Source organism: Dicentrarchus labrax, unplaced genomic scaffold, assembly GCF_905237075.1.
Source record: "Dicentrarchus labrax unplaced genomic scaffold, dlabrax2021, whole genome shotgun sequence".
In the NCBI taxonomy this organism is placed as follows: domain Eukaryota; kingdom Metazoa; phylum Chordata; class Actinopteri; family Moronidae; genus Dicentrarchus; species Dicentrarchus labrax.
Window position 1 is genome coordinate 22801734 of NW_026136712.1, and position 15000 is coordinate 22816733.

General features: G+C 47.6%; 2 protein-coding genes and 1 long non-coding RNA gene across 10 annotated transcripts in view; 2 read left to right on the plus strand and 1 right to left on the minus strand.

The window, feature by feature from the left end:
- LOC127372982 (TBC1 domain family member 12-like) overlaps positions 1-6355 on the plus strand; it is an 11584-nt gene extending 5229 nt beyond the window's left edge. For all 5 annotated transcript variants that reach the window (XM_051416994.1, XM_051416995.1, XM_051416998.1 and 2 more), the window contains 4 exons: positions 2820-2929; positions 3016-3173; positions 4785-4888; positions 6007-6355. In XM_051416994.1, coding sequence (XP_051272954.1) covers positions 2820-2929; positions 3016-3173; positions 4785-4888; positions 6007-6048 — 414 coding nt within the window. In that variant the 3' untranslated portion in view covers positions 6049-6355. The remainder of the gene's footprint in view (positions 1-2819; positions 2930-3015; positions 3174-4784; positions 4889-6006) is intronic.
- LOC127373035 (uncharacterized) lies at positions 3119-4693 on the minus strand. 4 transcript variants are annotated; one of them, XR_007886862.1, is made up of 4 exons: positions 4613-4693; positions 4350-4472; positions 3730-3786; positions 3119-3203 (listed from the first exon to the last, which is right to left on the minus strand). It is a non-coding gene; the product is annotated as an uncharacterized LOC127373035 (long non-coding RNA). The 4 variants fall into 4 exon arrangements; XR_007886859.1 differs by lacking the exon at positions 3119-3203 and having other exon boundaries at positions 3704-3786; XR_007886861.1 differs by lacking the exons at positions 3119-3203; positions 4613-4693 and adding an exon at positions 4530-4567 and having other exon boundaries at positions 3704-3786; positions 4350-4496.
- A 64-nt stretch (positions 6356-6419) lies between the features above and the next one.
- The window catches only part of noc3l (NOC3-like DNA replication regulator), a 13458-nt gene continuing 4877 nt past the window's right edge, over positions 6420-15000 (plus strand). Inside the window, exons 1-13 of the mRNA XM_051416967.1 lie at positions 6420-6583; positions 8037-8241; positions 8344-8467; positions 10000-10154; positions 10263-10334; positions 12081-12211; positions 12302-12463; positions 13040-13133; positions 13497-13672; positions 13748-13876; positions 13977-14108; positions 14261-14341; positions 14465-14565. Coding sequence (XP_051272927.1) covers positions 6575-6583; positions 8037-8241; positions 8344-8467; positions 10000-10154; positions 10263-10334; positions 12081-12211; positions 12302-12463; positions 13040-13133; positions 13497-13672; positions 13748-13876; positions 13977-14108; positions 14261-14341; positions 14465-14565 — 1571 coding nt within the window. The 5' untranslated portion in view covers positions 6420-6574. The remainder of the gene's footprint in view (positions 6584-8036; positions 8242-8343; positions 8468-9999; positions 10155-10262; positions 10335-12080; positions 12212-12301; positions 12464-13039; positions 13134-13496; positions 13673-13747; positions 13877-13976; positions 14109-14260; positions 14342-14464; positions 14566-15000) is intronic.

Genomic DNA, 15000 nt, shown 5'->3' on the forward strand with positions numbered 1-15000 from the left:
CTTTAACACACAGCTCGTTTACACATAGCTCGTTAACACACAGCTCGTTAACACAAAGCTCGTTAACATCAGCTCGTTAACAACAACTCGTTCACAAACAGCTCTTTAACAAACAGCTCGTGAACACACAACTTGTTAACACAAAGCTCATAAACACACAGCTCGTAAACACAAAGCTCGTTAACAAGAGCTCGTTAACAACCAGCTCGTTAACACACAGCTCGTTTACATACAACTTGTTAACAAACAGCTCGTTAACAAACAGCTCGTTAACACACAGCTCGTTAACAACAGCTCGTTAACAACAGCTCGTTCACAAACAGCTCTTTAACAAACAGCTCGTGAACACACAGCGCGTTAACACACAGCTTGTTAACACACAGCTCGTTAACACACAGCTCGATAACACACAGCTCGTTTACACATAGCTTGTTAACACACAGCTCGTTTACACATAGCTCGTTAACACACAGCTCGTTAACACAAAGCTCGTTAACAACAGCTCATTAACAAACAGCTCTTTAACACACAGCTCGTTTACACATAGCTTGTTAACACACAGCTCGTTAACACAAAGCTCGTTAACAACAGCTCATTAACAAACAGCTCTTTAACACACAGCTCGTTTACACATAGCTCGTTAACACAAAGCTCGTTAACATCAGCTCGTTAACAACAGCTCGTTCACAAACAGCTCTTTAACAAACAGCTCGTGAACACACAACTTGTTAACACAAAGCTCGTAAACACACAGCTCGTAAAACACAAAGCTCGTTAACAAGAGCTTGTTAACAAGAGCTCTTTAACAAACAGCTTGTTAACACAAAGCTCGTTAACACAAAGCTCGTTACCACAAAGCTCGTTACCACACAGCTCGTTAACACAAAGCTCGTTACCACACAGCTCGTTAACAACCAGCTCGTTAACACACAGCTCGATAACACACAGCTCGTTTACACATAGCTTGTTAACACACAGCTCGTTTACACATAGCTCGTTAACACACAGCTCGTTAACATCAGCTCGTTAACATCAGCTCGTTAACAACAGCTCGTTCACAAACAGCTCTTTAACAAACAGCTCGTGAACACACAACTTGTTAACACAAAGCTCGTAAACACACAGCTCGTAAACACAAAGCTCGTTAACAAGAGCTCGTTAACAAGAGCTCTTTAACAAACAGCTTGTTAACACAAAGCTCGTTACCACAAAGCTCGTTACCACAAAGCTCGTTACCACACAGCTCGTTAACACACCGCTCGTTACCACACAGCTCGTTAACAACCAGCTCGTTAACACACAGCTCGATAACACACAGCTCGTTTACACATAGCTTGTTAACACACAGCTCGTTTACACATAGCTCGTTAACACACAGCTCGTTAACACACAGCTCGATAACACACAGCTCGTTTACACATAGCTTGTTAACACACAGCTCGTTTACACATAGCTCGTTAACACACAGCTCGTTAACATCAGCTCGTTAACATCAGCTCGTTAACAACAGCTCGTTCACAAACAGCTCTTTAACAAACAGCTCGTGAACACACAACTTGTTAACACAAAGCTCGTAAACACACAGCTCGTAAACACAAAGCTCGTTAACAAGAGCTCGTTAACAAGAGCTCTTTAACAAACAGCTTGTTATCACAAAGCTCGTTACCACAAAGCTTGTTACCACACCGCTCGTTACCACACCGCTCGTTAACAACCAGCTCGTGAACACACAGCGCGTTAACACACAGCTCGTTAACACACAGCGCGTTAACACACAGCTCGTTAACACACAGCTCGTTAACACACAGGTCATTTACACATAGCTTGTTAACACACAGCTCGTTAACAAACAGCTCGTTAACACACAGCTCGTTAACACACAGCTTGTTAACAAACAGCTAGTTAACACACAGCTCGTTAACACACAGCTCGTTAACACAAAGCTCGTTAACAAGAGCTCGTTAACAAGAGCTCTTTAACAAACAGCTTGTTAACACAAAGCTCGTTACCACAAAGCTCGTTACCACACAGCTCGTTAACACAAAGCTCGTTACCACACAGCTCGTTAACAACCAGCTCGATAACAACCAGCTCGTTAACACACAGCTCGTTTACATACAACTCGTTAACAAACAGCTCGTTAACAAACAGCTCGTTAACAACCAGCTCGATAACAACCAGCTCGTTAACACACAGCTCGTTTACATACAACTCGTTAACAAACAGCTCGTTAACAAACAGCTCGTTAACAAACAGCTCGTTAACAAACAGCTCGTTAACACACAGCTCGTTAACACAAAGCTCGTTAACAACAGCTCATTCACAAACAGCTCTTTAACAAACAGCTCGTGAACACACAACTTGTTAACACAAAGCTCATAAACACACAGCTCGTAAACACAAAGCTTGTTAACAAGAGCTCGTTAACAACAGCTCTTTAACAAACAGCTTGTTAACACAAAGCTCGTTAACACAAAGCTCGTTACCACAAAGCTCGTTACCACACAGCTCGTTAACAACCAGCTCGTTAACACACAGCTCGTTTACATACAACTTGTTAACAAACAGCTCGTTTACAAACAGCTCGTTAACACACAGCTCGTTTACATACAACTTGTTAACACACAGCTCGTTAACACAAAGCTCGTTCACAACCATCTTGTTAACAACCATCTTGTTAACAAACAGCTCGTTAACAAACAGCTTGTTACACACAGCTCGTTAACAACCAGCTCGTTAACACAAAGCTTGTTAACACTCGTTATCCCCATAACTACCCCCAAAGCTAAAAACATGTCTGTCTCTCTGTCTGTCTGTAGATGCTCAGGTATTTCGGGGCCTTCCAGGTGTTCTTCCAGGAGAGTCTTCCTCGTCTCTTCCTCCACTTCCAGTCTTCTGGTCTGACCCCTGACCTCTACCTCATGGACTGGTGAGTGACACCTGAACACAAACAGCCTAGCTTAGCACAAACACTGGAAGCAGATGAAAAGAAAATAAGCCCCTCCCCTCCTCCAGGATCCTGTCTCTCTACACGAAGCCCCTCCCCCTGGACGTGGCGAGCAGAGTTTGGGACGTTTTCTTTCGGGACGGAGAAGAGTTCCTGTTCAGGACGGCTCTGGGGATCCTGAGACTCTACCAGGAGGTCCTGCTGCACATGGACCTCATCAGCATCGGTGAGCGACCTCCTGACCCTCCTCCTGACCCTCCTCCTGACCCTCCTGAGCAACCTCCTGAACCTCCTCCTGGCCCTCCTGAGCAACCTCCTGAACCTCCTCCTTACCCTCCTCCTGACCCTCCTGACCCTCCTGACCCCTTCTCCTGACCCTCCTCCTGACCCTCTTCATGACCCTCCTCCTGACCCTCCTCATGAACCTCCTGAGCAACCTCCTGACCCTCCTCCTGAACCTCCTGACCCTCTTCCTGACCCTCCTGAACGACCTCCTGACCCTCCTCCTGAACCTCCTGAACAACCTCCTGACCCTCCTCCTGACCCTCCTCCTGAACCTCCTGAACAACCTCCTGACCCTCCTCCTGAACCTCCTGACTCTCTTCCTGACCCTCCTCCTGACCCTCCTGAGCAACCTCATGAACCTCCTCCTGACCCTCTTCCTGACCCTCCTGAGCAACCTCCTGAACCTCCTCCTGACCCTCCTCCTGACCCTCCTGAGCAACCTCCTGAACCTCCTCCTGACCCTCTTCCTGACCCTCCTCCTGACCCTCCTCATGAACCTCCTGAGCAACCTCCTGAACCTCCTCCTGAACCTCCTGAACCTCCTCCTGAACGACCTCCTGAACCTCTTCCTGACCCTCCTGAACCTCCTCCTGACCCTCCTGAGCAACCTCATGAACCTCCTCCTGACCCTCCTCCTGACCCTCTTCCTGACCCTCCTGAGCAACCTCCTGAACCTCCTCCTGACCTCCTCCTGAACCTCCTCCTGACCCTCCTCCTGACCCTCCTCATGAACCTCCTGAGCAACCTCCTGAACCTCCTCATGAACCTCCTGAACCTCCTCCTGAACAACCTCCTTACCCTCCTCCTGACCCTCCTCCTGAACCTCCTGAACAACCTCCTGACCCTCCTCCTGAACCTCCTGACTCTCTTCCTGACCCTCCTCCTGACCCTCCTGAGCAACCTCATGAACCTCCTCCTGACCCTCTTCCTGACCCTCCTGAGCAACCTCCTGAACCTCCTCCTGACCCTCCTCCTGACCCTCCTGAGCAACCTCCTGAACCTCCTCCTGACCCTCCTCCTGAACCTCCTCCTGACCCTCCTCCTGACCATCCTCCTGAACCTCCTGAACAGCCTCCTGACCCTCCTCCTGAACCCCCTCCTGACCCTCCTCAGCAACCTCCTGAACCTCCTCCTGACCCTCCTGAGCAACCTCCTGAACCTCCTCCTGACCCTCCTCCTGACCCTCCTGAGCAACCTCCTGAACCTCCTCCTGACCCTCCTCCTGACCATCCTCCTGAACCTCCTGAACAGCCTCCTGACCCTCCTCCTGAACCCCCTCCTGACCCTCCTCAGCAACCTCCTGAACCTCCTCCTGACCCTCCTCCTGAACCTCCTCCTCACCCCTCCTCCTGAACCCCCCTCCTGTCCCTCCTCCTGAACCTCCTGAACAGCCTCCTGACCCTCCTCCTGAACCTCCTCCTGACCCTCCTCCTGAACCTCCTCCTGACCCTCCTCCTGACCCTCCTCCTGAACCATCTGACCCTCCTCCTGAACCTCCTCCTGAACCTCCTCCTGTCTCCAGTTGACCTGATCCTGTTGTGTCCTCCTCCAGCTCAGTTCCTGTCCCGCCTCCCTAATGAAGAGCTGCTCTCTGATAGGCTGTTCTCCTGCATCTCGGCCACGCCCCTACTGAGTGGGAACAGGAAGTGGAGTCAGGTGAGACAGACAGACACACACACACACAGACAGACAGAGAGACAGTCAGACAGACAGACAGACAGTCAGACAGTCACACAGACAGACAGACAGTCAGACAGACAGACAGTCAGACAGTCAGATAGACACACAGACAGACAGACACAGACAGACAGACAGAGAGTTAGTCACACAGACAGTCAGATAGACACACAGACAGTCACACACAGACAGACAGACAGAGAGTTAGTCACACAGACAGTCAGATAGACAGACACACAGACAGTCACACAGACAGTCACACAGACAGACAGACACACAGACAGACACACAGACAGTCACACAGACAGACAGACACACAGACAGACACACAGACAGACAGTCAGACAGACACACAGACAGTCACACAGACAGACAGACACACAGACAGTCACACAGACAGACACACAGACAGACACACAGACAGTCACACAGACAGTCAGATAGACAGACACACAGACAGTCACACACAGACAGACAGAGAGACAGCCACACAGACAGAGAGACACACAGACACACAGACAGTCACACACAGACAGACAGAGAGACAGCCACACAGACAGAGAGACACACAGACACACAGTCAGACAGACACACAGACAGAGAGACACACAGACACACAGACAGACAGACAGACAGAGAGACACACAGTCAGACAGACACACAGTCAGATAGACAGACACACAGACACACAGTCAGACAGACACACAGTCACACAGACACACAGACACACAGACAGAGAGACACACAGACACACAGACACACAGACAGTCACACAGACAGAGAGACAGACAGTCAGATAGACAGACACACAGACAGACAGACACACAGACAGTCACACAGACAGACAGACACACAGACAGAGAGACAGACAGTCAGATAGACAGACACACAGACAGACAGAGAGACAGACACACAGTCAGACAGACACACAGTCAGATAGACAGACACACAGACACACAGTCAGACACACACACAGTCACACAGACAGACAGAGAGACAGACACACAGTCAGACAGACACACAGACAGTCACACAGACAGATAGACACACAGACAGAGAGACAGACAGTAGAACAGTAACATGTGTCTGTGTCTCAGGTCCTGTCGTCCTACAGAGAGTCTGAGAGGAGCAGCTGCTGATCTACAGTCTGTTTTTATTCCAGTTAAACATTAATAATAAAACATTAAATAACTTTAACAATATGAAATCATCGTGTTTTTAATTGTTGTGATTTTAGTTGTGAGTGAAAGTATTTATTAACCTTTATTAATATAACTTTATATCATTTTATCTGATTAAAAACTGTGAATTCATACAAAGATTCTGAATGTACAGTTTGTAATAATAATGTGTAATGATGTGTAATAATGTATTTACTGTGTGTCTGTATCTTCCTTTATGTCCTCTTCTACTGTATTTATTAAATTATTAGTCAATAACAATAAAGTGTTGGTTGTCTGTAATTCCGCCCCCCGCCGCTGGGGGTCGCTGTGGTCTCATCAGAGGAGGAGTTCAGTTTCCGGGTTATCGATCTGATTCCGGTTCTCTGATCAACACGCGTGTTTCTCCACCAAAACACACCGACACACTCTCTCTCTCACACCGAGGAGGGTCGATTAAAGTCCGGCCTGAAGCTGCGCACGGAAACGAACACTTTCTGCCGCCATGGGTCCGGTAAGTTCATCAGCGTTAAATCAGCGGTTTTCAGAGTGGAGTCTGGTTTGTCCGAGCTCCATGTTCTCACCGGTCACACTGCCTCTCAGCTCCAGCACCAACTGCTCTGTCCTTACTGTCCTCAACCAGACTCCAGAGAAACATCAGAGACTCTTTCATGTTTCCTTTTTACTTTAAAGATTCTCTGATAAGTTCACACAGTGCTCTCAAAGGAAAACCATCAGCGTTAAATCAGCGGTTTTCAGAGTGGAGTCTGGTGTGTGAGAACCAGCTTTATTTACAGTGGTATATAAATATATATAAAGATATCTCTCTCTCCCTCTCTCTCTCTCTCTCTCTCTCTCTCTCCTCCTGCCTCCCTCTCTCTCCTCCTGCCTCCCTCTCTCTCTCTCTCTCTCTCTCTCTCTCTCTCTCTCTCTCTCTCTCCTCCTGCCTCTCTTCTCTCTCTCTCTCCTCCTGCCTCCTCCTCCCTCTCTCTCTCTCTCTCTCCCCCTCTCTCTCCTCCTGCCTCCCTCTCTCTCTCTCTCTCTCTCTCTCCCTCTCCTCCTCCTGCCTCCCTCTCTCTCTCTCTCCCTCTCCTCCTCCTGCCTCCCTCTCTCTCTCTCCCTCCCTCCCTCTTTCCCTCTCTCCTCCCTCCCTCTCCCTCTCTCCTCCCTCACCGTCTTCCTCTCCCCCCTCTCTCCTCCCTCACCGTCTTCCTCTCCCCCTCTCTCCTCCCCTCACCGTCTTCCTCTCTCTCCTCCCTGCCTCCCTCCCTCTCTCCTCTCCTCCCCCTCTCCTCCTCCCTCCGTCCCTCTCTCCTCCCTCCCTCTCTCCTCCCTCCCTCCTCCTCCCTCCTCCCTCTCCCCCCCTCTCTCCTCCCCTCCCGTCCCTCTCTCCTCCCTCCCTCTCTCCTCTCTCCTCCCTCCCTCCTCCTCCTCCTCCCTCCCTCTCTCTCCCTCCCTCCTCCTCCCCCTCTCTCCTCCCTCCGTCCCTCTCTCCTCCCTCCCTCTCTCCTCTCTCCTCCCTCTCTCCCCCCTCTCTCCTCCCTCCCTCCTCTCTCCCTCCCTCTCTCCCCCCTCTCTCCTCCCCCTCCCTCCTCCTCTCCTCCCTCCTCCCCCTCCCTCTCCTCCCTCCGTCCCTCTCTCCTCCCTCCCTCCCTCTCTCCTCTCTCCTCCCTCTCTCTCCCCCCCTCTCTCCTCCCTCCCTCCTCTCTCCTCCCTCTCTCCCCCCCTCTCCCTCCCTCCCCCCTCCCTCTCTCCTCCCTCTCTCCCCCTTCTCTCCCTCCCTCCCTCCTCTCTCCTCCCTCTCCCCCTCTCTCCTCCCTCCCTCTCTCCCTCCTCCCTCTCTCCCCCTCTCTCCTCCCTCCCTCTCTCTCCTCCCTCCTCCCCCCCTCTCTCCTCCCTCCCTCCCTCTCTCTCTCCTCCCCTCCCCCCCTCTCTCCTCCCTCCCTCTCTCTCCTCCCTCCCTCCAGCCGCGGTCGAAGAAGCGGCGCCCTACGTTCCGGCGCCTGTTGAAGACGAGTGGAGTGAAGTTGGAGAACAAGCTGAAGAACCGTCAGCAGAAGAAGGAGAACGTGGCCAAGAAGCAGCGTAAAGAGCAGAAGAAGCTGCGTCAGGCGGTGAAGGACGCCGCCATCAGGACGCCCCGCCCACTGGAGACGTACAGGAAGAGACCCGGTGAGAGAGGTTGCTGATTGGCTGAGAGGTTGAAGCAGCAGGGGGTGGGGCTTACAAGCAGCATTAATACATCCTCCCATAATGCACTGCTGTCTCTGACAGAGGAAGAGGAGGATGAGGAGTTTCTGGAGAGTCTGCCGACGGACATGATGGAGGACGAAGATCTGCAGAGGATGACCACGATGGCCCGACAGGCCTCCTTCATCACCAGAGACCTGTCGTCATGGTAACGCCAACACAAACACACAGAGAAAAACAGGAAGATGCTCCTATGAAAACACACACAATCACACACACACAAACACACACACACAATCACACACACAGACAGACACACACAATCACACACACACAAACACACACACACAATCACACACACAGACAGACACACACAATCACACACACACACACAATCACACACACAGACAGACACACACAATCACACACACACACAATCACACACACACACACACACACACAATCACACACACACACACACACACAATCACACACAGACACACACACACACACACACACACAATCACACACACAGACAGACACACACAATCACACACAGACACACACACACAATCACACACAAACACACAATCACACACTCACAATCACACACACAATCACACACACACACAATCACACACACAATCACACACACAATCACTCACACACACAATCACACAATCACAATCACACACACAATCACACACAGACACACACACACAATCACACACAGACACACACACACACACACACACACAATCACACACACAGACAGACACACACAATCACACACAGACACACACACACACAATCACACACAATCACACACACACAATCACACACACACAATCACACACACACACACACACAATCACACACAGACACACACACACACAGACACACACACAATCACACACAGACACACACAATCACACACAGACACACACACAATCACACACACACACAATCACACAATCACAATCACACACACAATCACACACAGACACACACACACAATCACACACACACAATCACACACTCACAATCACACACACAATCACACACACACACAATCACACTCACAATCACACACACAATCACTCACACACACAATCACACAATCACAATCACACACACAATCACACACAGACACACACACACAATCACACACACACAAACACACACACACAAACACACACACACAATCACACACACACAATCACACACACACAGACACACACACACACACAATCACACACACACAATCACACACACACACACACACAATCACTCACACACACAATCACACACAGACACACACACACAATCACACACAATCACACACACACAATCACACACACACAATCACACACACACACACACACACAATCACACACAGACACACACACACAATCACACACACACAATCACACACACACAATCACACACACACACACACAATCACACACACACACACACACACAATCACATACACACACACACAATCACACACACACAATCACACACACACAATCACACAATCACACACAGACACACACACACAATCCACACACACACACACACACAATCACACACACACACAATCACACACACACACACAATCACACACACACACACACAATCACACACACACAATCACACACACACACACACACAATCACACACACACACACAATCAGTGACTGGGGTGTGTTTGTTTCGGGCGGCGGCGCGTTCCAGCGGGCCGGTGCACAGCGGGAAGAGGCGGAGTTCCGAGGTGGTTCGCAGCTACGAGAAGGTTCCCAGGAAGATGGCGAGAACAGAGGAGAAGGAAGTCATCCACCTGCTGCCAATCAAAGACAAGACAGGAGTCATCCCACAGAGCGTGGAGAGAGGTATTGATCACTGATTGATCACTGATTGACCACTGATTGATCACTGATTGACCACTGATTGATCACTGATTGACCTGATCGATAAACGTCTGTTGTGTTTAATTGTAGTCGTCCCAAAGCAGCCGGAGGAAGAGGACGAGGAAGAGGAAGCAGCTGACGAGCCGGAGGAGTCTGAAAACGGTATGAACGACCTTTAAACCTGATCAATACACACGTTCTTATTGAACTACAGTCATGGGGAAAATGATTAGACCACCGTTGTTTCTTCAGTTTCTTGTTCATTTTAATGCCTGGTACAAATAAAGGTACATTTGTTTGGACAAATATAATGATAACAACAAAAATATCTCATAAGAGTTTTATTTAAGAGCTGATATCTAAAGTTCTTACATCAATAGCTATGGCATTGTACTGCCAACAACAGGGCTTTTAGGCAGTCCATGTTTTCTTCTCTGTCTGTTTTAGTCACATGATACACACAGGAGTTAGTACTTGATTGCATAACCATTGTTTTTGATGACTGCAGCCATGCGTCTTGGCATGCTCTCCACCAGCTTCTGACATTGTTCTGCTGTCTCAGCAGCCCGTTCCTGTTGCAAAAATTCAAACAAATTTGTTTTTGGGCTTGTGGTTCTCCATATTGAGTTTGATGATGTTCCACAGCTTTTCAATTGGATTAAGATCTGGTGATTGAGCAGGCCAAGGCATGGTTTGAAGGTTCTGGTTCTCCATCCAGGCTTTAACTGACCTTGCCATGTGGCAAGGGGCATTGTCTTGCTGGAAAATCCAGTCATTCGATGCAGGAAAGAGTTTATCAGCTGATGGAAGAAGACTGTTTTCAAGAGTAGCCCTGTACGTGACCTGGTTCATTTGCCCTTCACACAATTGCATTTGCCCTGTTCCACCCATACTGAAACAACCCCAGATCATCACCGATCCACCCCCATGTTTTACTGTAGGGGCAAGACAGTCTGGTTTGTAGACTTCTTCAGGCTTCCTCCTAACCAGTAAGTTGACTGGAGTGGGCATCAACTCAGAATTGGATTCATGACTGAAGAGAACCTCAGCCCGATCATCAACAGTCCAATCCTTGTGGTCCCTAGCAAAGAGTAACCGGGCGTTTCGTTGATGAAGGGCTTCTTCCGTGCCCTGTGTGACTTCAGACCAGCTTCAAGAAGTCGGTTTCGAACTGTCCTTGCTGTCACATTTCTCGACAGTGCCCACTCATTTTTAAGGTCCCTGGAGGTCTGACGACGATTCCTGACACAGGAACGGATGAGTGCGCGGTCATCTCGTGGGGTAGAAAGACGTTTCCTGCCTCGACAAGCTACCATGTTCGGTTTGCTTTTTCTTTGTGTAGTGAACGGCTGTCTTGGAGATCTTCAGTTTTTTTTGCTACCTGTCTCTCACTCATGCCAATTTCCAGCAGTGCCAAGATGGTTGCCTTTGTGGCTTCACATAATTCTTTTTTTTAGGCATTATGTGAGAGCTGATAACTTCTGAGTTGTGCTACGGCTTGAATGTAAGCAGGAAACCACTCTAGGCCTTTGCATGTGCAGTGCTGCTTATGACATGAAATGGCCTCTTATATACCCTGCGAATACAATTAAGCTTAAGCATCTGAAACAGGACATAAAGTTTTATGGAATCAGCTGCACGTGTTCATTTCACTCTTCAGGTAATCTACCTTTAGTGGTAGCAGGCATTCAAATGAACAAGAAATTGAAGAAAACATGGGTGGTCTAATAATTTTTTCCATGACTGTATATTTATTGATAAGGATGTGCTCATTGATCAACCATATATATATATATATATATATATATATATATATATATATATAGATATATATATATATATATATATATAGATATATATATATATATAGATATAGATAAGGTAACTGTAGTGTGTCCTCCTGAGCAGAGGGGGAGCCAGAGAGCTCCACAGCGCTGACAGCAGAGCAGAGAGAACAGCTCAGAGTTCACAAGATAAACGAGAAGAAACTGCTCATCGCCGGCCTGGGATCAGCCGTCATATCAGACCCCTACAGTAATGTAAGGCCACACTGCTGATTGATTATGGGATCTATAATTATTGATTTGATCAGTTTAACGTACTGTGCGTGCGTGTGCGTGTGTGAGCAGATAAAGCGAGTGAAGGAGCTGCGAGGGATGCTGATGGAGTCCGACCCCTGTGTGGCGGTGACGGTCAGGAAGCTGGTGATGGTTTCTCTGATGGAGATCTTTAAAGACATCACCCCCACCTACAGGATACGACCTCTGACCCCCGAGGAGAAAGCCGCCAAGGTAAAGCAGACGTCACCTGGTGGATTTAATACGTTTGTTAATCAACATTTTCCTGTTTCCATGTTTTATTAATGCCAGGCTGTAGTTGCTCAGGTAGCTCAGTGTGTGTATATATTTTATATATATATATATATATATTATATATAAATATTATATATAATGTATATTATATATAATATTTATATATAATAACAATGTGCAATAATTACTGTGCACTACCATTCCATATTCACTGTGCAATCTATTGCCCATGTGCACCTGCTGCTGCTGCTATTTGTGTTATCTGTTGTTTGTGGATTCTTAGTTTTTTTTCTCTTGTACATAGTGTTTTTATTTATTATTTATTATTTTCCTACTCTTACTGTTTTTTCTTTATCCACTTTGCTACTGTAACACTGGAATTTCCTCATTGTGGGACAAATAAAGGAATATCTTATCTTAAAAACAGCAGCAACGGTGTTCAAAGCTTCAGAAATATGAAATACTTTAAAGTCCTGAATCTGACGTCTTTCCTGTGGATGATTGGATGATTGGATGAATGGCTGAATGGATGATTGGATGAATGGATGGTTCCAGGTAAAGAAAGACACTCAGCAGCTCAGAGAGTTTGAAGAGGGTTTGGTCTCTCAGTACAAGTTCTACCTGGAGGACCTGGAGCAGACCATCAAAGGTACACAACCACACACACACACACACACACTGACACACACACTCTGATACACACACACACACACACACACACACACACTGACACACACACACACACACTGACACACACACACACACACTCTGACACACACACATACACACTCTGACACACACACACACACACTGACACACACACACACACACTCTGACACACACACATACACACTCTGACACACACACACACACACTCTGACACACACACACACACTCTGACACACACACTCTGACACACACACACACACTCTGACACACACACACACACTCTGACACACACACACTCTGACACACACACACACACACTGATGTGTTCACCCTCTGTCTGCAGACTGGAAGCAGAAGAAGAAGAAGCGCAGTCAGGCAGTGGGTTTCCAGTCGTACCTCGGCCTGGCAGAAGTTGCCATTCGTTGTCTGTGTGAGTTGCTGCTCGCTCTGCCTCACTTCAACTTCCACAACAACATCGTCGTCGTCCTCGTCCCGCTGATGAATGACCCCGTCAAAAAGGTGAGTTTGTTAAGTTGCTCTGTGTGTTGTTGTTGGAGTTGCTCTGTTGCTGAAGTTGCTCTGTGTGTGTTGCAGGTGTCAGGTATGTGTTGCGATGCGTTCAGGAAGCTCTTCCAACAGGACAAAATGGGCGGGGCTTCGTTGGCGACTGTGCGGGTTATCTCAGGCCTCGTGAAGAGCCTGAACTACACTGTCAAACCTGAGGTAACGAATCAAACGCACCCAACCAATGATGTCAAACTGATATAATGACCTTTGACCCCCCCCAACCACAGACTGGTGTAATGACCTTTGACCTCCCCAGGTGCTGAGGACTCTGCTGAGTCTGAGGATAAAGGAGGTTGAGATGAAGAAGGACATAGAGGACACGGCACCAAAGAAGAGGTTCATGAACAACAAAGAGAAGAAGAAGAACCTGTCGAGGATGCAGAGGAAGGTAAACAGTTAATGCTGGTTCTGATCAATATATCAGTCTGTATACACTGTCATCAATATATCAGTGATCAATATATCAGTGTATATACTGTTAGTGATCAATATATCAGTGATCAATATATCAGTGTATATAATGTTACTGTGTGTGTGCAGTGGAAGAAGGCTGAGGAGAAGTTGGAGAAAGAGCTGCTGGAGGCTGAAGCCTCAGAAAGCAAAGAGAAGAAGATCAAACTGGTGAGTTGAAAGCACAGACACAATTTACAGTAAGATCAGTCAACAAGAAACTAAACTCCTCCTCTTCCTCCTCCTCCTGCTCCTCCTCTTCCTCCTCCTGCTCCTCCTCTTCCTCTTCCTCAGCACACAGAGACCCTGAACATTGTCTTCCTCATCTACTTCAGGATCTTGAAGAAAGCTCAGAAATCTGTTCTACTTCCTGCAGTACTGGAGGGGCTGGCCAAGTACGACACACTGTAGTTTTATTGTAGTACTGTAGTTGTATTGTAGTAGTACTGTAGTTGTGTAGTAGTACTGTAGTTGTACTGTAGTTATATTGTAGTAGTACTGTAGTTGTACTGTAGTTGTATTGTAGTACTGTAGTTGTATTGTAGTATTGTAGTTCTATTGTAGTACTGTAGTTGTATTGTAGTACTGTAGTTGTATTGTAGTACTGTACTGTAGTAGTACTGTAGTTGTACTGTAGTAGTACTGTAGTTGTATTGTAGTAGTACTGTAGTTGTATTGTAGTTGTATTGTAGTACTGTAGTTGTACTGTAGTTGTATTGTAGTAGTACTGTAGTTGTATTGTAGTTGTATTGTAGTACTGTAGTTTTATTGTAGTACTGTAGTTGTATTGTAGTAGTACTGTAGTTGTATTGTAGTACTGTAGTTGTACT